The following is a 23,746-nucleotide window of genomic DNA, read 5'->3' as shown; positions in this document are numbered from 1 at the left end:
TGGATGGATAGATGGAAGAAAGGAAGGAAGGACAGATCACAGAACTCTCAAATGAATGAGCTACTTGGCCAGATTTTTAAGTGCCTCCACCATTAGGCTCACTCTATTTTTCTACTCTTCATTTCTCCTACTCCCAGTCACAAAACCCCATTCTGAATGGGTTGGTCTGTCCACAGACTCATGAACATGCCGGACTTTTCCTTCACTCCACTCCCCAACCCACCAGTCCCCCAGCCCCTTCCCCACCCATCCACCTTCAGGGTCCAGATGAAGCCTTACCTCCTCCCACCGTTTCTGTGAAAACTCTGCTCTCAGCAGACGTCTTCAACTTTAAACTTCAGGGTTGCTCCTCTGCACCACACAGATCCACCCTGTCCCGTGGGCACTGTCTGTGCAGTTTGTTGTCAGTTCATGGGTGTGACTCTTGCTTCCTCAATGAGAATACAAACTCCCCAGGGCTGGCTCCTCCCCAGTGCTGAGCAGGACAGCAGGGAATAGCTGATGTTCCGTACAAGGACCCTGGCTGCTGGCTGCATATCTGGGTTTTGTCATCTTTAGGTAAACTCAGGTTGCAGGTCGAATACATACATACCCCCATCTCTTTTTTCCATAACTGTCTGTTCTTCTCCCTCAGGCCAGATTTGCAAGAATTTGGGTGGGCTCCTTCAGCTGCGTTGTTGAGTCTGCAAAGCTTACCCAGATTTCCAGACCGTGGTGACCCGAGTCCTGCAGCGAGCTTTGTCCCTTGCAACAAACTTCACTTTTGTTGAGGGCCTTTTCAGGAGGAGGTGGGAACTCGGGCTGGGCCTCGAGTGAGTTACAGAGGAGGAAGAAGGCCAGACGTGAAGGGCAGAGTGGGGTAAAGGAGTAGCCAAGAGAGGGGGCATCGTGTGGGCAGGATGAGGAGCCAGCTCCGGAGCGTGGTTGCAGCTCAGCTAGTGACGGGCTGGCCAGCCCGGAAAGACCTAGATTCCAGCTGAGCCTTCCCACCGCGTCCTCGTCCTCAGGCGAGTCCCACACACCCAGACTGCCAATGGAGGGATTGGAAGCTACGCCAGGAAGCTTTGGAGTTGGTTGATGTGGGACCAGGTTCTCAAGTAGCGAAGTGGCTCAGAAAAAGCAGGATTTAGGGCTCCCCTTTGAAATTAGCAAATATTTGGTTTCCACTGCCTCCCTTTGCCACCAGCAGGCTTTGACTGAGCGCTGCCGCCACGGGCCCAGAGAATGCAAATTCATGTGTCATCACCTCAGCCAAACATAAGAAGGGAAGTTAACTTGCTTTGAAATTCATATGATGTATCACAAAATTGAACAAAAGTTTTTTGTTAGCCAGGCTACTCTTTCCTTCTAACAGTATGGGTTTTGGAAAGTTGATGGTAATTAGCCACGAGAATCCAGAAATTATTTAGTTTTGCATTGTGTAAGGTTCACAGGAAAGCCTTGCAGATGCATGCAAATCTTTTATTACCATTTCCCACCGGGGCCCGAGGGATTGCTGGAAATCGGTGAACTGTTCTTGCTGAATACTCTAGTCACCATAAATTGGAGCCAGCGTACAGTGTGATGATCAGAATAAATAAACAGGAAGGGTAATAAGGCACACCAAATAATCACTGATGACCTCAGCAATTTTATTAACAAATTTATTTCCCTAATTGGGTGACGCATCTCCGTGCTCAACTCCAGGGCATTGTAATGGCTTGCACACCGCCGAAGAGGAATTAATTAGAGCCGGCTGCTCTTTGTTCCGCATTCATACTCGTCCTCCCACCGGTCTTGTAAACATTGCGCCTGGTTTCCTCGGTCCTCCAGGCTCCTCACTTCTGACCCCCCCCCCCCCCCCCCCCGCCCCAATAAATAAACAGAAAGCTGAGCAAGTAGCTTAACATCTGAGGCTCCTCCGCATGCACATCCCACCTCCCTGGCAGCTGCACTTCACCGTCAGGTTCTGGCAGAATGGCTGCTCCCAGTAGGTACAGTGGGGCCTTGACTTACGAGTTTAATTTGTTCTGTGACGGAGCTCATAACTCAAATTACTCGTATGTCAAATAAAAAAGTGAACAAGTGAGACACGTGATGCTGGGCTGATGTTGTGGCGTTCACTGTGACGTTCGCTGCGCCAACTAGCAGTGGGGTATCTGAAGCTGGCTCGTAACCCGAATTTTAGCTCGTAACTCAAAGCAAAAAATCGGCTGAGAGATGGCTTGTATCTTGAAAAACTTGTTAGTTGGGGCACTCGTAAGTCAAGGCCCCACTGTACTTGGAAGTCCGGAAAGAGACCTTCCCTCCACAGGCAGAAATGGAGCTCCGGGTGTTGGTTTGCCAGCGCTGCTGGGATGTGGGATGGTCCTGTCCATGCAGAACCTGGGCTTGCAGCTGGTGAGATGGCAGATCTGTCCCACTCATCCTGCCCCCCTGCAGTGCCTCTGAGGGAGGTAGGAGGCGTTCCTCACCTCCGCCCTGCCCTTGGCACAGGCCGCCCATGAAGCAGACCCATGACCGGGAGCCTCCTCTTCAATGAGGACTTGCCTCACAGCCGGCCAGGACTGCAGCGTGACAAGAAAGCATGTTCCGTGCAGACACTGCAGAGTCTCACTGTGATGCCGCCTCTACCTCATGCGCCATCTCACCCGGACCATCCAGTCTGGGTGACCAGCGTTAGCACAGACGCCAGGCGTGTGAGTTATCTCCGAGCTGCCTTCTTCAGCGGCTCTTCACTCAGCCTGCCGTGGGAGTGATGGCTCCTGAATGTAGCTATGTTATTACAGAGACATCTAAGGCGTGTCTAGACCAGTGATGGCGAACCTTTGAGCTCGGCGTGTCAGCATTTTGAAAAACCCTAACTTAACTCTGGTGCCGTGTCACATATAGAAATTGTTGATATTTGCAACCATAGTAAAACAAAGACTTATATTTTTGATATTTATTTTATATATTTAAATGCCATTTAACAAAGAAAAATCAACCAAAAAAATGAGTTTGCGTGTCACCTCTGACACGTGTGTCATAGGTTCGCCATCACTGGTCTAGACTATCCTTGCTACCAATAGGTCTCTCTGGATACTGTGCTCCAGAACGGGGGGGCCACCACGTCTCACTGTCCCTCCTGGATGTCCCGCAGGATCTGGATGAGGTTTTCCAGGCCGAAAATGTAGCCCGGGTCTGGTCCGTCATAGGTGCTGCGCTCATTCCAGGAGCCTTTGTATGTCGTGTGAGCGAAGTCGATCATCCGGATGTCAACTTTGGGGAGGCCTCCGGGGCAGCTGCCGGGCGTGGGCTGCGGAGCCTCCTGCGCGTGCGGGCTGCCCGGGGCTCTTTCCGGCGGCTCCTGCCCGTCGTAGATGACCAGGAGGGAGCTGGAGTAGAAGCGGTAGGAACTCTGGCTCCTGATGACCGAGAGGAGGGCCTGCAGCTGGCACTGGATGGGCCCCAGCAGCTCTGTCCGGAGGCGGGTCCCGTCGTGCAGGAACTGATAGAGGGCTTGTCTGAACCCGTCGACTGAGAGTTTCCTTCCATAGTACTTGTCTTTGCAGAGAAAGTGCTTCTTATCAGTTTGATAAACCTTATGTCAAGAAAAAGAAAGAGAAAATGCGAAAATTACAAACAAAACCTTGCACCTGCCCAGCTCAGCGTCACAAGCTGACATGACATAAACAGTCCCGGGGGGCAGGGCAGGATGCTGAGACGCACAGAGCAGCAGCTTCCTCTGCGCCCTTCAGCTTTACATCTGCGCTGCTTCCCGCACAAGCTCTAACGGGACCCAGGGCCAGAGACCCTTCACCCTAAGAGGCGACCCCCACCCACGAGGAAAAGGGCTGGATCTCCTTTCGTGCAAATTTCCAGTGTCAACCCCAAACCATGACTTAAACCCTGGCTTTGGGCCCTCCTCAGACATTAGCAAACCCAAGCGAGGAAGCTTTCGTGGGAATCTGAAGTCACAGCCAATGGCCTTGGAAAGCCAACTAGATTGCATTTCCCCCACGAAGTTTATGAAGTCCTTTCTCTGGGATCCTAAGGAAACAATAATGGCTCTCGGGTAGAGTGGGGTGAATATTTTGAAGATAAAAGACGGGCCAGAACAGGGGTAGATGGAGTTTGGGGGCGTCCGTGCAGCTGAGGGGAGCCTGGGTATCAGAGGGGGGGCCCAGCAGCTCTGTGGGGCTGTGACTCCGCACCCTGGCACCAGCTTCTCCTGTCCCCTGTCATGTCTGGGCCACCAGATGGGAGCAGGGAAGAGGCACTGATGGGGGACAGTGGCAGCGGCCCCACGTCATTCAGACGGCACAGGCAGCCAGAGCGGGCCTGGCCAGAGGATGGCTTGGCTGCTTGGCACACCTGGGAAGGGCTGCGCGTACCTGGCCAACACGGTGTCTCAGCCTTTCCTGCTTTCAGATTACATGATACGTTTACAGAAAACCAGTGTTGAAAAGTGTCAGGAAGACAGGATAGACTTGGTGTTGCCTTTGGAGGGTTGGGGACCGGCTGCTAAATCAGCCATCAGCCATACATGCCAGGCACCACCTTCCAGACACGTCCAATCCGTCTCAGAGGGTCCAGAGAGATTCCGTTTACACCCCAGCTCGGCACACTACTGCTCCTGAGGACTGTGTTCCGAGCCTGCTGTGCAACCAATTTACAGACTCGGCTTCCGCTTCATGGGCAGTGGTTTCAATTAAGGAGCCCTGTGACGTTCCCGCCACCTCGTGTCTGCTTGTGCTTTGAGTGGATAGACTGTGAGACCAAACCGATGGAGAACGTTCATTTCCTCCTGTCCGCGGCCTCTGCATGAGCCACACCGGAGCAGCACAAATAAGGTGCGGGGTCTGGGGCAATAAAAAGTAACCATTCCTTCGCCCGGGCTTAGGTTGTAACCTTCCCATTTTGTTAACCAGAACAAGTAGCAAGAAGCAGAAAAAGTGGTGTAAGAAGAGAGAACGTCCAAAAAAAACTCAGAGAGCCCTAACCGGTTTGGCTCAGTGGATAGAGCGTCGGCCTGCAGACTGAAGGGTCCCAGTTTCGATTCCGGCCAAGGGTATGTACCTTGGTTGCGGGCACATCCCCACTGGGGGGCGTGCAGGAGGCAGCTGATCGATGATTCTCTCTCATCATTGATGTTTCTCTCTCTCTCTCCCTCTCCCTTCCTCTCTGAAATCAATAAAAATATATTTAAAAAAACAAAAATACAACTTGGAGACAGACTGCCTCACGGGAAGTATCCGGGAAGGAGGAGTTCAGCTTTATCGTTCAGAGAACGCAGAATCGACAGAGAACTCTTCCTCCCGCCTTCCCAGCCGCTGCGCACACACGGTCCTCAAAGCTCTGGTCTCCACTCGGGCAGGACCGCGTGGCCACTGTGGCCTCAGCTGCCCAAGACTGTTGGCACCACTGTCCTGAGAGGCGCTCTTTAAAAGACACAGCGCATCAGACAGGATGTGTTTCCCGGGGGAAGCGGGGCGCCTCTGATGCTCCCCAAAGCCCGGTGCCTGGGTGGGCGGCATCGCGCCCCCCTGGAATGCCGGGGCCACCCACCTGCATGCCGCAGATGCGCACGCCCAGGCAGGCCGAGGTGCTCTGCGCGCACTTGGTCATGTGGCGCGCCTTCTTCTCGGCGGACGCGTCGTCCCCGTGCTGACGGGTCCCCATCTTCAGGTCCAGCACGCAGGGGTGCTTGTACTGGGACACGACGTTTTCCAGCAGCAGGAACCGTGGTCACGCTGGTTAAGGAAGGTCCCAAGGCCAAGGCCGCCCACGGAGGCAGGCGGCGCCTGGGGAGGGGCTTTCTCTCCGGGCGGCCAGGCACACTAGGGAGAGACGCAGGTCGCAGGTCGCTTCGCAGCTCGGTCTGCGTTCACAAGCCCACTCTAGGGAGCTAGTGAGCAGGCGCGCTTCTCCCTTTTCGCTCTGAGGTTGGAGTTTAAATGCAGGCCCTAAACCCGGGCAGGCCTTGCCCAACTTAGTTTATGGCAGAAAATCATAGGCTAAAACCCCTAGTCACCGAATGGGCCGTCCCTGTGGGGAGAGGAGTTGCAGGAATATTAACTTAGTGGAGGCATTATCCTGCCGAGATTCTCAGGGGTTAGGGCTGCAGGTGTGTCTTAGCGAATCGGGTGACACCAGCGCCCGAGCGCAGGGAGGAGCCAGGGGGACAGGGCGCTTCGGGCCCAAGTTTGCTCACTGAGGACAGGGCAGCCTGAGGTGGGGGGATGCCTCCCCTAAGGCCCACCGTGGCCTTCCCTCAGGGGGAGCCTCCCCCCCTCCCCATCAGTGGGGAGAATTCGGGGTAGGAGGAGGGTGCGGTGCAGGGGACCCACCCAGCCCTCTGAGGCCCCGCCATCCCCACCCAGCGGGGCAGTCGCCGTTCCCACCTGCCCACAGAGCCCCCAGCGCTGGGGCAGACACAGCCGTGGCCACCAGGGCACTAGGCTCTGCTGAACTCCCAGTCTGGCTCTCACAACATTTCTGATTTGTTTTTGGAAAGAACTGTTTTTTTTCTAGGTCCCAGGTTTGAGGGCTCCTGCCTCCCCCCCCTCTTTCATAGGTGCACCTTCCTGCCCTGGGAACCCCGTGGCAGGGGGGCTGGCAAGGATATGATGCTGCTTGTTCTGTGGGTACTCGGTGCAGAGGCGGGTCAGGTGGGCCTGGTGGCAGTGCAGACCCCACGGGTTCAAGCTCCCCCTCGTGGCCTGGTTCCCGTTAGCATCTTCCACCAGGAAGGCGACGTGGGTGCTGAGGTGGAACTCGGACCTCAGGAGGGCAGTGGCCGGGCTGCAGTGGAGGGAGCACAGGACAGTCAGGGCCAGGCCCGAGGATGGAGAGGGGCCCTCCCCTGTGACTGCGGGGCCCTCCTGGGCTGGACTCCAACCCCGCTGACCCCTGATTCCTCTCCAGGACACGGCAGGGCCTCGGACGCCCTTCTGTCCAACCGCCCGGCACCGGGGCTGGCCAACTGCAGCCTCCCCTCGGAGCGGGCACAAAGGCACGTGTCCGCCTCTGATGGCCTCACGGAGGCGGGCACTGCGGGGCAGCAGCCGCAGGAGCAGGGGTGGGCTTAGGCTGTCCCCTTGAGCCTGGGAAGTGCCACGGGGGGGGGGGGGGGGGGAGGGGGATGTGGGTCCTGGGCCCCTCTCCTGCCCTCTGCGCCTGGCTTCCTGATGCTGAGTCGTAGCTTAATTCGCTCTGCTGTGCTCCTCGGGGAAGGGCGCTTTCCCGGAATGAGCTCTTCTGTTTTCCCACAAACGTTAAACCCCCAGGGATCCTTCTCATCTGGAAAAGGTCAGCCGCGTTTCCAGGGTTTGGCGACTCCCCAGGGCCCTCGGTGCCCAGGCGCCTGCACTCCGCGGCCTCTCATCTGCTAAGGAGCTAAGGAAAGGTGGTTTCTGAGACTGGCCGCCCTTCCTCCACGTCGGTCTTCCGGGGTTTCTGCTCTGCACAGCTGCCCAGAGACGCTTCATGGTCTCAGTGAAACAGGAATTTAATGAAACAAACAGTTGCCGAATGCGGCTCTGCCTGGGGCTCCCCGGTGAGCGCCCCAGCCCTCCCTCGAGAGGCGTGGAGAAGAGGTGCCCCTTCCTGTCACAGTTCTAGACAGTCTCCCTGGCGCTCTCATTCTCTGCCCGGCCTCGCGGGCGCCCTGGGCCTTGGCACGGAGGTGGGGGGGGGGGGCAGTGCTGGTCCCCGCTGGGGACGAGCTCCCAGCTCTGTCACCGCCAAGTGGCCTCACCTCTTCGGGAGCGCGTGTGCCAGCCGGGCGTGCTGCCACTGGGCGAGGGGCCCCGCGCCGCCGCCGCGGGTGGTCTGCTGGAGCTTCTGCCATATCGCCACCGCCGGCCCCGCGGAGACCTGGAAGGACTCCTGGTCCTCCCGCAGGGGGGGTGGCGACCAGGCTGAGGTGGCCCAGGCTGTCTTTCTGTAGCTGAACCGTGATGGTGCCTGCAGAGCACACGGGAGGGGTGGGGAAACCAGAGGGAATTGCACGGGCCGGGCGGCATCCTGCTGAGCAGTTTCATGGCGGTGGTCAACCTTCCCTTCCCCGGCTCCTTTCTCAGGGAAGAGCCTGGGCACCGGCCTGGTTTAGCCTGAAGCCGACCTGCTCCAGGATGAGCCCAGAGCCGGAGCCCTCGGACATAGCCGCGGGCTCACCTTGGCACAGGCCCCCTATGCACAGCCACCCCTTCCCAGTCACACCACAGCTGCCCAGCTGGGCCCGACCTTGGGGCGTCAGAGCTGGTCTGCCAAGAGGGGCCCCCGTCAGATGGCAGGGAGGGGAGTGGCCATTCCTTCCTGCCCGGTCTTTGCCTCCTCCGTCGTCCTTTCTCTCCCTCGTTGGTGACAGCCTGCGGGGCTCGTACTCATCCCCCTCCCCTTCTCTGGCCTGGACAGCGTTCCTCTGGTTAGACACCCGGCCCAGGAAGACTGTGGGAGGAGTGTGGTGCTCTGGGCCTGAGAGATGCCCCAGCTTACAGGGCCTCTGGCCCCTGGCGGTGTAGCCAAGGCTGGGCCTCCCCCTCCTCCCTGGGGGTGGCGGGCGAGGAAACCCAGCGAGTGCGTGCTGACTGGGCTCCTCCGCCGGCGGCCACGGGTGATCAGCACGGCCCGAGGGTCACGGCTCGCGGCCCCTTTGGGTTTCTCACTCTCATGGCAGACTCCGGCCTCGTGCCTGGGGCTGGCGGCCAGCGGGTGCTGGCGAAGAGGGAGCGGCCCTCCACGCAGGAGACCGCCACGCGTGGTATTGGGAGAGCCAGGTCTCAGTGCTGCCGGCCCCGCACTCGGTCCGTGGGCCTGGGGGTGACAGCTTTCCAGCGTCCCTGTGGTTCCTGAGTTCTCGTGCTAATGGTTTCTTTAAAACATGCTCTTCACGTCAACTCCTTTGCAGGGGCCTCTCACTCTCTGCTGGTCCCTGACTGAGGCTGGGCTGCCTGGGCTTCCGGATATTTCTTTCCTGCCCAGCCACAGGGTCACCTTGTCAGCGTTCGTGGTAATGTCTGTGGAACCCGCTCTGAAGGAGGCTGAGCTCCTGCCTGCATCCCACCCGGCCCTCCGAGGCTGGTGGAGTGGACACTCGGCCCTCTCCCTAACTCAGCAGCTGTTCTCCGGAGCCGTCTGCCCAGCCAGCGCGATCCCAGGGGTCCTGTCACCTCAGATTCCCGGTGCCCTCTTTCTGACGCTCGTTTCCTCCAGCTCCTAAAATACTCTGCTCTCCTCGCTCACCCCGGGCCCTGCTACCCCATGGTCCCCGCAGTGACTGCCACACCCTGCGTAGCCTCAGGGGCCGCCATCTGTTACCAGCTGCGCAGGCTGACTGTGGTCACGGGGCTCGAGAGAGGCCTGGCGCCCTGAGGAGCCGCACCCGACCTGGCTGTGGAGGGGGACAGCTGTCCCAGGGGGCTGAGGCTTTCCTGGGAGGTGCCCTTCCTCCCGAGGCCTGGGGCCCAGCGCAGACCGGCCCTGCGAACAGTCTCGAGCTGCCTCCTTGACGGGAGCCGGGTGTCGGTGGAATCCAGGCTGCTGGAGACTTGGATCGTTCTTTTCGTCAACAGCCATGTGGGCCCTGGCCTGGCCTCCCGCTTGCCCTGTGTGTCCATGGGGACGAGGCCTCAGAGGCCCATGGGCTCCCAGAACGCTGCCCCGGCCTGGAGAGTCCCGGCTGCCTGCTCACCAGCCTCCCCGAGCAGCACGACCTGCTGCCGTGCCAGCTGGGCAGACGAGTGCCCACTGCCATGATCGCCATGCCACTGTCTCAGCAGCTTAGGTTTAGCTGAGCAGCTGCCTCAGCCTTGAATATCCTGTCCCGTATTTATTTTTAAGCTCATGAGAGCCTTTATCTGCCTCTCGTTGTCTGTAACATGAACCAGGCTCACCCACTAGCCAGCCAGACCTGGGAGCGCGTCCTCACTCACCCGGAGCCGGCAGGCAGGCTGGGAGGCACAGGGAGGCAGCCCAGGACGCTGTCACACCCGGGAGCCAGCAAAAGCCCAGGGAGAGCGCCTGGCTCGGGGAGGCTGGACTTGGGAGCGAGGACCCTGCCCAGCAGCCCTGTGGCCAACACAGTGCGGGCGGTGACAGGGAGGGCCGTGCCCCGTGGTGCAGCGGCCACTTCGGAAACAGCCCTTCATGCCGGGGCTCCTCCGATTGGGGAGAAAAAGGGAGACCCCGTGGCAGCCTGTGGGCACTGGAGTGGCACCGCAGGTCGCTAGCTCAGTGGCCCTGGGCACGTCCCGTCCCTTCCTCGCTGGGCTGGACGGCCTGGGCACTGGCATCTGGGGAGTCCATCTCTGCAGGAAGAGTAGCTGGAGGAGCCAGAGCCACACTTGGGAGTCAGACCTTGAGGCTTTGGATCCTGGCTCTGCCCCCAACTGGCTGTGTGCCCGAGGCAAGTCAGGTGACCTCTCTGCCTCAGGTTCCCCACCGTGAAATGGGGCTACTAGTCCCACCGCAGAGGGCTGCTGTGAGGATTGGTCTGGACCTGCCAACTACGCACAGGGAGTTGTGTTGGGCACCGAGGGGCCACCAAGGCCGAGCTGGTGGGACTCTAACCGTGTGAGATGACGCCTGCCCAGCTGAGAGCCTTGAGGGTCCCTTTCCCTCTCCCCACCTCAGCTCCCTGCCCTGAGGGTGAGGGTCCCCGCGGGGCCTACGCCAGTGTCTGTAGACGTGTGTTTCCTTAGTGGGCCCCGAGGTGTGCTCGTGAGGGGGTCAGCGTGTCTGCGTCATTGGAACCTCAGATCTGGTGTCGCCTAGACCGGGGCTCTGCCTTCCCCTCCCCCCCCCCTCCGCAGGGCTGCGTGGCCTCACCTGGGGGGTGTCTGCGGTTCCCTGAAGCAGATGTTTGGGAACACCATCTCCTGAGGGAAGCCCAAGGCGGGGACAGAAGCGACCCGTGGCTGGTGATGTGTGTAGCTCTGAGCCTCGGTCAGATTAATCTATCACCTAGCAGAGCCCCAAGGCGGCTGGATCTGGGATGGGCCCTGCCCGAGGGGGCAGTCAGGGCAGGGGTGGGGGTGCACAATAGACCAGTGCCCGAGGGTCCCGAGGGTGGTGCAGTCCCACCTGGAGGAACGGGCACATGGGGACGGGAAGGGGCGGCAGCCTCGCTTACTCTCTGCTTAGCCGGGGCCTGTGCTCCAGAGCTGTGTTGAAGCGTGAAATGCCGCTGGCAGGAGGCCACCCATGCAAGGCCCTGCCACCCCTTCTGGGTTGAGTTCAGACTCGAAAGGACAGACATTCATTCCAGTGGTGCTCTGACAAGATGGGCGGTGACCACAGAGTCCCAGAAGGCCCCAGGGGAGGCCCGCCCAGGCTGCATCCAGCTGTGTGCCCGTCTAGTGTCTGATGCATTTGTCTGGTCTCAGGCGCTCAGGAGGGCCCGGCAGGCCGGACTGAAGCAGTGCCCAGGGCTCAGGCCTCGGCCCCCAACCCATGGGTCCCAAATGGGAGCATGCTGAGTACAGTTCCCTGGGCCCTAATCCCGGGATTCCGATTCCCAGCTCCGGGGTGGGCCCCGGGAACCTGCAAGTTCGTTCTCTCTCTCTCTCTCTCTCTCTCTCTCTCTCTCTCTCTCTGCCCCATAGTGATCGGGTGCAGTCTGAGATCAGCCGCACTGGGGCGCCGATGTAGACAGGCCCGCTCCAGGCTCTCGATCACTGCAATGCACTACGACACCTGGACAAGGAGGGCAGCGATCGCCGTCACAGCTGAGCCCTCGGGCCTGGGGCTGGCAGGCATGCCTGGGCCCAGGAACCTCATGTACAGAAGGCTGGGCGTGGACCACAGCCGCGGCTCTGTCGGGAGGTCCTGCCTGGGCCCGAAGTGGGCAGCCCCCCACCCGCCGACTCCCCAGGCCCTGCTGGAAGGCAGCCCACGCCCCTGCATTGCCCTGGACGAGGCTTCCTAAACCCGAGGTGTCCCCGCTCCGCCATGTCCTGTCCTAGGCCCAGGGCAGGTCCCCGCGGGCCTGTGTCCCAGCCACGTGCTCCCGAGCCCAGCCACGCGCCCACTTCACTCGTTTCTAATTCCTCGAAGCCGGTGCTTGAGCTAATTTGGAAGGACTCCAAGTCCTATTATGCTCCAGCCCCGGACGTGAAGAGTTCAGAGAAACTAGGGCAGCCGACCGGCTGCGGGAGACGGGCATGTCTCCATGGCAACCGCCACACACACCAGGCCGGCCTGGCCCAGTGCGGCCCCAGCGCGCCTGCGCGGTCGCTCACCTCTGTACTGCGGGGTGAACCGCTTCATGGCCAGGGGCAGGGACTCGTAGAACCTCTGCTCCCGGGAGACGAGGGGCTTGCACACGGTGTCCTGGTCGTACTGCATCACACTCAGGTGCCCCCCCACCTGGTGCAGGAAGGGCTCCAGGAGCACCAGCCCGGCGTCCCCGGGGTCCGCACTGTCCTGCACAACCATGTCCTGAGGTAGCAGTCGAAGCTCCAGGACAGAAGGCCGGGCGGTCAGAGGTCCTCACCTTGCTCCTGGGCCTTGGCAGCTGTCATAGCACAGCGTTCTTCCCAGCTGTGGGCTCGGCGGGCCCCTGGAAAGCAGAGGAGGGAGGAAGTGATGTGAGTGACACAGAGCCCCCAGCCTCCAGCCCCCACCCACTGGGAGGGACACAGAGCCCCCGACCCCCAGCCCCCACCTACTGGGAGGGACACAGAGCCCCCAGCCCCCAGGAGGGACACAGAGCTCCCCAGCCCCGGGGAGGGACACAGAGCCCCCCAGCCACCACCCACCGGGAGGGTACAGAGCCCCCCCACCCCCAGCCACCGGGAGTGAACAAGACTGTAAAAGGGCATCGATTACTCCTGGAATAATTGGTTACAAGAAACTAGTAACAGTGGTTGCCCCCGGGGAGCAGGCTGAGAGGGAGACTTCTCTATTAGTAAATACACTTTTGTATCTTTTGCATTTAAATATTCAAACATTAAATATTGCATTTAAATATTGCATTTAAATATTCAAACATTAAATATTCAAAAAAATCAAAGTTCCCACGACTGTAGGCTTCCAGAGTGCAGAGACTGTTTTAACTTCTCCGTCATGCTGCCCCCTCCCTGGGGGAACATGACCCCAGGCCCAGGAAGAGAGCAGGTCCCTGCTGTCGGGGACTCAGCATCCCTGGGGCCTGGGGCGCTGCAAGGCTTCATCTCTGCAGGTATAGCCGTGCACCATGGGTTTCCATGGCTCCACAACACAACTGCTGTGACCTTGGGCCTCTTAAACCTCTCTTGGCCTCAGTCTTCCCAACTGTGGAATGGGATCATCATGGTGCCTGCCTCATGGAGTTGGGGACAGAATTGAGGTAACAGGTGAGCCCAGGGCCCAGAGCTAAGTGCTCAGTAAAGGTGATTAATCTAATTGTGAGTATTTCTGGCTTTATTGCCTGGAGGAAGGCAGGCTTTTTCACCACCACTTTGCAAATGATGAAAGCGAGGCCCCAGCCGCCTGGCCTGGGGTCCAGCAGGGTCCAGGAGCAGAGGGGAAGTAAAGCAGACTCCCTGTCTCTGGGCCTGGTCCTCCGCCACCTTTCCTCCCGAAGGGTGGGCTTGCTGGCCTCAGGCAGATGCTGGGACTTGGCTGCAGATGCAGCTCCTACAGGCGTCCTGACCTTGTCTCAGGAGGGGGCCAAGGAGGCACTTCCCAGAGGCTTACACTCCTCGCATCTGCGAGGACTTCTCACAGCGGTGCCTGTCATGGCCGAGTTATTAATACTCCCCTCTGCTGGGCTCCCGGCTGAGGATGTGACCAGGCTGGGCAGCGCTGGGCACGATGGACCCTCCAAATGACCTTCAGTCCAGACGGGGCGAGGCCGGCTGGCTCTTAGCACATCACTGTGTGCGGGACCCTGGCCCAGAGAGCCCCAGAGGCCCTGAAAACCCCAGTCCACTCATCCTTCCTCAGGGGCCTCCCCCCATCGGCTACTGCTCTGAGGCACAGTGCCCGCCCGCAGGAAGCGGCAGGCGTGTTCTGCCTGGTTTGTGCATTTGCTTCCCGGGTGCAGAGTGAGGCTTCAGAGCTGCCTGCATGGTTGGAGCATGGCTGGGCAGGCGGGGCTGCTGGGGAGGCCTTGGGGTGAGGAGGCCAGGCCTGGTGGCTGGGAGGGGGGTGGGGGCTGTGCCTGAGACCACAGCCCAAGCCTTTCCCAGCTCTGCTCTCAGACTGCAGAGGTGAGCCCACCTGGGAGCCTGTTCTGGGACCTGAGAAAAGAAGTTGGCGAGAGGCATCGAGATACAGGGGGAAATCGGAGATCGGCCCAGGCCCCGAGCGGTCACCTGTTTGATCCCCAGTCGGGGCACATGCCCGGGTTGTAGGCTCGATTCCCCAGGAGGGGGCCTGCAGGAGGCAGCCAATCCATGTTTCTCGCTCTCTCTCTCATTGATGTTTCTCTCTCTCCTTCTCTCTTCCTCTTTCTTTAAAATCAATAAAAATATATTTGAAAAAAAGAAAAGAAATCAACTCAACCAAGTCTGAGTTGATGTCACAGTTGCTTGGCAAACCCAGTCCTGCTTGCGACTTTGGCGGAGGTCAGACGGAGGAAGAGAAAAACCGAGGTGGCCCGACACCCCTCTGGCCAGGTTGGCCTGCGGGGCAGCCTTCGCCAGCTCTCCTGTCCTGTCCCTGGGGAGAGGAGGCAGAGACTCTCTGTCACCAGAGGGACAGCAGGTTGTAAGGTTCACTTAGAGCCACTCCTGGAAGGAAGCTGGGCCCCGTCCCTCACACTGTCTCCTGGGCCGGGCCCCGCACTAACCAGGCTGCCCAGCTGAGCAGCCCAGCTCGCTGACACGCCCCGGCGGCGCCCCAGCAGCCCCCCACGTCCCCCTCCCGCGCTGGGTAGGCCTGAGGGGCTCTAAGCCCAGGACAGCAGCTCACAGTGCAGCGTGGGAAGGATGTGATGCTGGTGGTAATGCAGCCCCTGTGTGGGCCGGGCAGTGTTGCAGGTGCTTTACGTAGATGAGCCGTTAAAGCTTCACAACCACTCGGGAAGCTGTGTCATCAGCCCATTTCACAGACGAGGAAAACGAGGCACAGAGAGGTTAAGTGACTTGCCCGTGTGCACCAGCTAGTGTGGGGAAGCGGGGATTTGAACATTAGCCCAGAGCCTTCTTCCCCTCATGCCGCAGGGCGGCTGAGGCTACTGTGTATCTACTTTGAGAGTCAGGAACGGAGCAATGGTTGTCTGCTGGGCAGTCACCCTGTACTTTTCAAAAAGCTGGACTGGACAGCGGGGGAAACTGAGGCTCTTTCTCTCAAGGGTGCTCTTAGCGTGTATCTAGGTGACGTCTCCTCAGACTCCGAGCTGTGGGCTTCAGCTTACAGGTTGGTAAGCAGGGGTGGCGGAAGGGCAGAGGGCGTGGGAGCAGCACGGAGCACCTGCTGGGCTGGCAGGTGGGCTCTGCTGCCCAGGGAGGTGTCTGTGGCCTCCCCGTGGCCTCCCCGTGGCATGAAGCTGACCTTGGATTCCCAAGAAGCTGAGGTTTCCCATCTGTCTGGGGTGCAGCCTCTGCTCTGGGACAAAACCAGGGAAGGCCTCCACTCTCATTCCTCCTTGGAGTCCCAGGAACTAATTCACCCGCAGACTTCTCTCGGCCGGGCCTTCCTTCTGCAGCACAGGCACTTGTCATTGGCGCGGCCTTGGCCTGGGCTCAGCCTCTGGGCCAGGGTCTGAGTCCTGATAGCACCGGGCAAGGAGCAGGAGCCCAGGTCTGTCCCGGGGTCCCGCCAGCTGGCCGAGGCCCTGGACGCACTGCGTTCCCTCCCACCGCCGCAGCCTGGTCATGACGCTCCATGGAGGCCTCGTCCCCCGCGTCCCCACCACGCGCTTGTCACTGAGTGCGTGACTCTCAGCTGACTCAGCCTGGTGCTGGGAGGGCATTGCTCCGTTCCTGACAACCATTGCTCCGTTTCTGACGCAGAACTCACTACGGCCCTCTGACGCGGACCGAACACCCCACGCCTCCTCCCCCAGCCCAGGCCACTGCCCAGCATCCTTCCTAGAGTTCCTTGGGGAGGGACAAGAGGGCGTTAGGATAAAGGAGGAAGAGAGGGAGGAGGCGAGATGCCCGCAGCTGGAGAGCTCAGCTTAAAGCCCCCGCTCCCCGGAGGAGTGGACGGGTGGCTCTGGTCGGTGTCCTCCTGCCCTGTCACTGGGTCGTCCTGAAGGACATACCGGGCCTCACTCCAGGAGGGTCAGGGCCCATTTCTCTGGCCGCCCTTGAGCTGGCGTGGAAGGGCCTGGGCCTGAGTGACAGCCAGCCCTCGCTGGGTCGCAAGGCCTGCCCTGGTCTGAAAGGAGGTCGAGGGCTGCATGGCTTGCGGCTGTGCTTGGCTGCCAGAGTGGGGACAAGTGACAACAGCAGGGGTGCACCCATCATGCTGAGCTGGTGAGTGTCGGCTGGCGCTTCCTTTCCTGAGGGCCTGCCTGCACCTAACCCTGACCCACGCGCTGAACTTGAGGTCATTGAACATTACAGGTTTTTGTTTAAATCCTCACCTGAGGATATTTTTTTCTATTGGTTTTGAGAGAGAGAGAGAGAGGGGAGAGAGAGGGGAGAGAGAGAAACATTGATGTGAGAGACACATCGATCAGTTCCCCTCCACATGCATCCTGACTGGGGCCGGGGATCGAACCTGTAATCCAGGGACATGCCCTTGGCCAGGAATCGAACCCAAAAGCCATAGGTGTGCAAGCCAATGCTCCAACCACTGAGCCACACTGGCCAGGGCTACAGAAAGTGTATCTGCTTCAAACTTGCCACTCGCATTTTAGGGAAGAGGGCAGGAGGAGCCACAGAGCACACTGGTCAGGGTTTAGACTTGGACTGATGTGGTTGTGGGCTGTTCGCATCGGCCTGTCAGCTCCGGAGACAAGTCGCTGACCGCGGTCACTGTCGGGCTGCTCACCGCTGACCCGGCGTTCCGCGGGGAACATGTGTGATTGCCCTTCCTCTCTCTCTGAAGGTTAGTGTGGCTACATGACTGGCTCCTGCTGACCTCTTCCCTAAACCGGTCACTCTCACCGGGAGCGTTGGGAGCAGTTCCCTGGCCGTGGACGTGGGGAGGCAGGTGTTGCATACGCAGCACGACAGAGAAGCAGACGCTGTCACATCAGGCCACGGAGGCTGGGGGTGGCTGCTAGGCAGCACTGCTCTCCTGTCGCCGGCCACCGCCAGATGCCCAGGACAGGCCCTTAGCTGGAAGCGGCCTCACTTGGTCAGACACGCGGATGTTTCATGGCACAAAGACAGCTCTACACTCTCCGCTCCCGCTGAGCATCGCCTGTGCACCCTGGCTTTCCAGTCCCGGCCTGTTTCTCAAGCGGGCCCTTCCCGCTGGCGGAGTGAGGCTTTCCCAGCGTCCTGAGCTCCTGAGCACTGCGTGACTTCCTCAGGCTCCTGCCTGGCCTGCCCCTCGCGCATCTCTGGGTCCTGGGACCCAAGCAGGCGCTCAGGCCGGCGTCCTGTCCGAGGCCCCTCCACGCGGTGTGCCTCGGCAGCCGACATCAGACACGGGAGCCTTCCAGGAGCCTGACCGCTGGGCGTGTGGGCGCCGCAGCCGGGGCAGCGGGCAGGTGGGCTATCAGTGCCCGGGCGAGGGCGCCCGCGGGCCTGTGGAGACCTTGCCCAGAGCCGCAGCAGCACCGCATCCTCTGCAGACTCCACGGCACGGAGCACCATCATTTCTCAAGTGTGTGCGAGCGCTTTGGTGATTACCGAGACACAGAGGCATTTAAAAGCATTATCGCATTCCTAGGAGTTTTATCATCATGCATTTTCTCAATCAGCAGATACTAAATGTGTATGAGTATCGCAGGGGACTCGTGGGGAAAAATTATGCTGAAAGGGCCCCAGTTGGAAAGGTGAGGGGAGGTGCTGCTGTCGCTGAGGTGGCGGTGGTGGGAGGGTCAGGGGGAGGGATGTTGGCCTGGCCTGGGGGCGGGGGCCTTGAGGAGGGGCTGTTTTGGGGAATATGTGTGCAGGGACCCGGAGGGAGGAGGGCGGCTGCTCGGGGAGACGAGGCCCAGGTTCGTGGCCCCACACTGCTGGGCATCAGAGGGGACGGAGGGCACCTGCCGAGCGATCAGAGGAGCCTACCGGTGCGCTCACTGCCGGGAGGAGGGGCGCCTGTGGTCACGGGGTGGAGCCTTGGGGACTGGCTCCCAATAAGCCCGGGGAGGGGCATTCTGGGAGGAGACAGTGAAGAGACAGCTCGCAGCGATGGAAGACGGAGATCTGAAACGCTCAGGTGCGGCCTGTGGGTTCACGGCAGCGTAGCCGCTGGCCTGCACGCGGCCTCTGAGGCCCTGTCGTCCACCGGGCGGCCTCTCGGAGCCAGAGGCCGCACAGGCACCATTAGCGCCTGGAGATGCCGGGAGCACCTTCCGTCTGTGGGGGAGGAGGGGACCCGGAAGCCGTGGAGAGCCGCTTGGGTGGTGCCGGGCGGGGCTGTGCTGCTTCTCCTGCGGGGGAGAGGGCCATCCGGTGGGAAAGAACAAGGTGATTTTCCGGAGGAAAAGTCACGTGTTAAGATCATTCTGAAAATGACTCGGGCTGTGGGCCGTGTGTCCTCGCCTGGGGTCCCCGGCCGGTGGGGTCAGCACCGGACGCTGGGGGACCGCGCACGCCGCCGCCTAGCGTGGCCGAGAGCGGCTCTATCGCAGAGCCGGTCTTCATATTCCTCAGCGGCACCTACTCATGTCCAGGCTGATTCTACCCTTTGAGAGAAGGTTTTTCTCTCCTTTTCTCTTAACATTTACAATCTCCCTCTGTTCCTCCAGCTCGGGGGACGAATATGACTTCAATACGGCGACTGCTGGTCTAGGAGCCTCAGCGCTGACAAATGTCCCCGCAGCCACAGTGTTCTGCACGCTGTCACGGCGCCCGGGGCCCAGCTGGCTCAGCCGCCGAGCGCAGGAGGGCCGCTCTGGGGGGCTTCTCCGCCCCCCAACATATCCCCACCTCAGACAGCCCCGGGCACCCTGGGCCAGGCCAGTGACCCAGCACATCCCCGGGAAGCCACACCCAGATCCTGGACGCTGCCAAACCCAGCCCTCATGCTCCCCGACCCTGGACACCCGCCCCACCTCCCCCTTCTCTCAGGATCTCAGGGTCTGACCAGCCGCCACCGCGTGGAAGAGACTTAGGAGCCGAGTGGAAGGTCTGGCCCGTGGGGAGCATGGCAGCTATGGCTGCAAGAGAAACTTCTGCTTGAGGTCAAAACACAACAGGGGGTGGAGCAAGTGCGCGGTGCGCGCGTGTAGATGAGTGTGTGAGTGTGCGGTCACGGCCCTTCAGAGCTGAACTGGCCAACTGAAGAGGGAGCCTCTTGGGGAGAACGGTGCGAGCGAGCGAGCGAGCGAGCCTTTCGCCAGCAGAGGGCAGCCGCCACCACGGCCTCCCAGAGGGAGTCGGCCAAAACCTCAGCCACAACCACCACCCTGGCCTGGCGACCAGCACATTCCTAACCCGAATTCCTAACCCGCCTGGCTCTGTGGGCCTGTCCTCAGGCAGCCCGGGCACCTGTTTTAGCTCAGAAGTTGTCAAGATGGATCACCTCAGATTCCTTGCTTGCCACCCCTGCCTTTTCTTTCTTCTTAAAAGGTGTTTATTTTTGTTTTCAATCCTCACCCAAGGGTATGTTTTCATTGATTTTAGAGAGAGGAAGAGAGAGAGGAGAGAAACATTGACGTGAGAGAAAAACATCTATCAATTCCTCCTGTACGTGCCCTGCAACCTGGGCATGTGCCCTGACGGGGAGTCAAACCTGCCCCCTTTTGGGGCACAGGAGCTCCCCTGAGCCGCCCACCGGGGCACTGCCCCCGCTTTTTCTGAAGGCTGTCTGGCTTCGGAAGCTTCCTGCCCTGGATGAGACACATTCTGAGAAGTGGGGTGACTGGCTCAATTCATGGGGGAGGGATCCCAAAACCAAGGAAGGGCTTGCGGGGGAGGAGGAAATGGGGGAGGGTGCTGGGCCATGGTCGTCAGCACCTCCACTCAACAGGTCTCCTGGGGGCAGGCGGGCCCCACAGGGGGAGGAGGAAGAGTAACCAGCATAAGGTGAGGGCTGCCGCTTGGCGCTGGTGTGGCCCCTCCCTGCCCTCCTGCCCCGCCCCGCCCGCCCCCTCCAGCCACTGCCCTGAGGAGCCTGTGCCACTGCTGTCCCTGTGCTGCTGGTCAACAAGACGCACGCGGGTTTCTGCCTGGGGAGGAGTTATTCGCGGGCCCTGCTCGGAGCTGGAGAGAGCAGGGGAAGCTGCTGCTGGGAGGCCCGGCCTGGCCTGCCACCCGAGGAGGCGCGGGAGGGCCCAGGGGCCAAAGGCCCTGCAGGCGTTTCTAGGTCCGGGCGGCTCCAGCGGAGCACGGGGGAGTCGCTAACTGCGGCGGCGGAATGACCTACTGGGTGGGGCGCCGGGACGTCTATAAACTGTTTCACACACTCGGCCTGAGCTTGGCTGGTGAAGCAAATACGGCAAAATACGCGTTAACGCCAGGTGTGGGATGTGCAAGCGCTCCTTATAGCCGCCCCCCCCCCACCCCCCGCAGGCTTAAAGTTTCTCTCAGTAAAGCGGTTCACAATAAACTGGGGCTCTAAACGCTGGAGACACTGGCCCCTGGCCCCTGGGGTCGGGTCCCTGGGGAAGGGGCCTGGCAGGGGTGTTTCCGGGTCCCCAGATCCTGAGGACCAAGGACACTCAGGCTCAAGCCAGGTTCCCTGGGGAGCCCAGACCACGCAGAGGGGCCCCAAAGACTCTGCCACTGCCCAGGCGGGCTGCCCCCGGCCGACCTGCCCCCACTTCATGGGGCGCCCACTCAGTCCCCAGGCCACGCCCACGCGCTGATGTCATTCCAGCCCTGGTCCCACCCAGTGGAAGGGTGAGGCTGCCGGGACAGGACATGCTGGGACAGGACATTCCTGGGCCCAGGGGACGGTGCCCACTTCTCCTGGGACAGCTGCCTCTGCTAAGGGTTAAACCCCGTGTGGAGTGTGAATCATGTTTGGCTCCAACCCCTGCCCCTGCCCCTACAGCTTCCTCTGTCACCCCGGCTCAGCCAGCACCAACTCCCCTACTCAGCCCAGCACCCCTCCTCAGCCCAGCACCGCCCCTGCTCAGCCAGCACCCCCCCACACTCAGCCCAGCACCACCTCCCCTCCTGCTCAGCCCAACACCCCCCAACTCAGCCCAGCACCTCCCCTCCTGCTCAGCCAGCACCTCCCACTCAGCCCAGCACCCTTCCCCACTCAGCCCTGTACCCCCAACTCAGCCCAGCACCTCCCGCTCAGCCCAACACCCCCCAACTCAGCCCAACACCCCCCCAACTCAGCCCAGCACCTCCCACTCAGCCCAACACCCCCATCTCAGCCCAGCACCTCCCCTCCTGCTCAGCCAGCACCCCCAACTCAGCCCAGCACCCCCACACCCTGCGTTCCTGCAGGTTGGAATTAGTCTAGGGGAGGGGACCAAGGTGGGAGAAAAGCAAATGACAGAATTTCTATGTTGCTGAACTGCTGGAACTTTCCCCCACACCTACACAGACAGACACACGGACACACTGCCACCTCCATGGGGCAGATCCTTAATCAGCCCTGGACGGAGGCGAGGCCCACCCCTCAGACCGCTGGCACCATCAGGGGGCAGCAAGCCCATGCCCATGCCTCCCCCAGGGCCGCACTCACCAGGGCCTCCTGCCGGGAGAGCGTGGAGGGAGGGTCCAGCGCCTGCTGAGGGCGCGGGCACAGGCCTTCCCCCGCCGGGGTGGAGGAGTCACCGTCACGGTGGCACTGTGGAGAGGTCTGCGCAGGGGGCCAGGCTGTGGTGGCCGGGGCGGGGAGGCCACCTGACCCTGGGCTGGCAGGCCTGGCATGCCCGCTGCCAGCTGGTACTTGCTGCTCTGGGCAGGGAGGGGGAGGAGGAGGCGAGGAGGAGTGGGCCGCTGATGTCCGGCCCTGGCAGCCGAGGGCCAGTTGCCAAGGCCCCTGGTTATTTTTTGATCCCAGTTGTGAGGCAGGCTAGGGTGGGGGTCACATTCTCCTTCCCCCATCTCCCTGCACCCCCTCGTCCCCCCACTCACTGCCGTTTTCCCCAGGGTTTCCCCCAGGCCGGCCAGGGAGAAGGGAAGTGGTGCAGCAGGACAGGCAGCCAATCAGCTTGGAGACAGGCTGGCCCAGGAGCCTGGGGCAGTGCCTGCTGCCAGGGGGCTGCAGTCCTGGGTGACGGTGGGGGAGGGGGTGGTGGGCTGAGGGGGACCCCTCACCTACTTGTCGGGGAGCAGCAGGGCTTTCTGGAGGGAGCAGCACCAGAAAGGGTGTTGGGTTTGGGGGAGGGTGAAAGAATGGTCTGGGTAAGGGAGAGCCTGCAGAGGCCCTGAGGCAGCGATGGGGAGGACTGGGGCTGGAGTGTGCAGGCAGCGAGGGGTGGGGGTGACAGATGGGCCAGGTGTGTGCTGGGAGCTCTCTCGGCTTCGAGGAGAGCAGACGGAGGTGGCATCAATGGGTGACTCCAGGTGACTGTGGTCTGAGGGGAAGGGCAGTGGGTGGGGGCAGGCTGAGGGTCAGCCTTGGTCAGTTCAGGTCTGTGCCCGCGCAGGGACAGCTGGAGCAGAGGCCAAGGACAGGGGTTTGTCACGGGACAGCTCAGGCCTGGGCGAGCCTGGACCACGTGCTGGAGGGTCTGAAGTCTGCCCTTCAGGAAACTCAACTGCCCTGCCCTGTGGCTGCAGGGTCCCTGGCACTGGTGCCCCGGCCTGGGCCCAGCTGTCCCCTCCTGCTTCTCTGTGTGGCGCTCGGCCCCCAGAGCTCAGCAGCAGCCTCGGGGCTCAGGGGTCTGGTCCAGCCTCTGACTCTGAGCCCCTCCCTCCCCCCCGGGCCTCGCTTTCTCCGCCTGCTGGCTCTCACAGGCCCGGACTGTCCTCCAGCTCCGAACCACACTGCCCGCCCCCCCCCCCCCCCCTCGGCCTCTCCTGTGTCCGTGGAGAGCTCGCTCCACAGGCAGCCTCGGCCCCCATGCCCTTCACCGAGCAGTGGAGCCGGTGGTGAGCGCTGGGCCAGCACCCAGGTCTCCCGGCCCCTGTCTGCTCAGCGTGCCTGCACCCACTCCGGGCCTGGCACAACACAAGCTGCTCAACAGATGTCTTAGCAGTAAAGTACAAGGTGTCCTGGGACGGCCACGGCAAGGGGCCTGCCCACCCACCGCCCAGCTGCCCTTCCTGTGGCGGACATCCCACCCCACCTCAGGTCCTCCCCACACCCAGACAGGGCCCCGCCTGCAGGCATGAGAGGGGGTCCTGGTGTCCTGAGGCCCGGTTTAAAGTGTGTGGAGGATCCCAGGCATGCGCTGCCTGCCCCCACCTCCCCTCCCAGCCAGGGCGGAAGGTCGCATTTCACCAGGCTTCCCGGAGCCTCCTGCCTGCTTGGCCCCTGGCACTGCCCAGCCCTATGCGAAGCTCCAGCTCAGGTTACCTGGCCCTGGAAAAGAAGGGTGGCCTCCTTCCCCTGCCCTCACCCACCTCGCCTTCCCACCTAGTCCTGGGAAAGTCCTGGGAGCCCTAGAACCACCACTGGCTGAGCCGGCCACCCTCGGGGTGCGGAGGGGCGGGGCCTCCTCCTGAGCTGGGTGGCAGAGAGGGGCTGAGCCCGGGCCAGGGCCTGGAGGGTCAGGCCACGGGCCAGTACCTGGTTTCTGTTTTTTTGATGTTGTTGTAAAGGGCCAGACTCCACACTGACTTCTCCATTCATTAGCAACAGTTTTGGGCCCTAATATGTG

The 23,746-nt window shown here is 61.1% G+C and overlaps 1 protein-coding gene across 1 annotated transcript; it reads right to left on the bottom strand.

Moving 5' to 3' along the window:
• Positions 1 to 1,845: 1,845 nt before the first annotated feature.
• Positions 1,846 to 21,770, bottom strand: IP6K3 (inositol hexakisphosphate kinase 3). The gene is given in 7 exon segments (XM_070418765.1): positions 1,846 to 3,562; positions 5,530 to 5,706; positions 6,591 to 6,765; positions 7,721 to 7,869; positions 7,871 to 7,929; positions 12,204 to 12,523; positions 21,661 to 21,770. Coding segments are annotated over 6 exon segments (1,224 nt in total). The 5' UTR covers positions 12,400 to 12,523; positions 21,661 to 21,770; the 3' UTR covers positions 1,846 to 3,094.
• Between the last annotated feature and the right edge of the window lie 1,976 nt (positions 21,771 to 23,746).

This window comes from Myotis yumanensis, unplaced genomic scaffold (genome assembly GCF_028538775.1).
Source record: "Myotis yumanensis isolate MYYU_CA2020_CCGP unplaced genomic scaffold, mMyoYum1.0.hap1 SCAF_6, whole genome shotgun sequence".
NCBI classification, from domain to species: Eukaryota; Metazoa; Chordata; class Mammalia; order Chiroptera; family Vespertilionidae; genus Myotis; species Myotis yumanensis.
The sequence above is the reverse complement of the archived record's forward strand: the minus strand, read 5'-3'. Positions and strand labels throughout refer to the sequence as shown.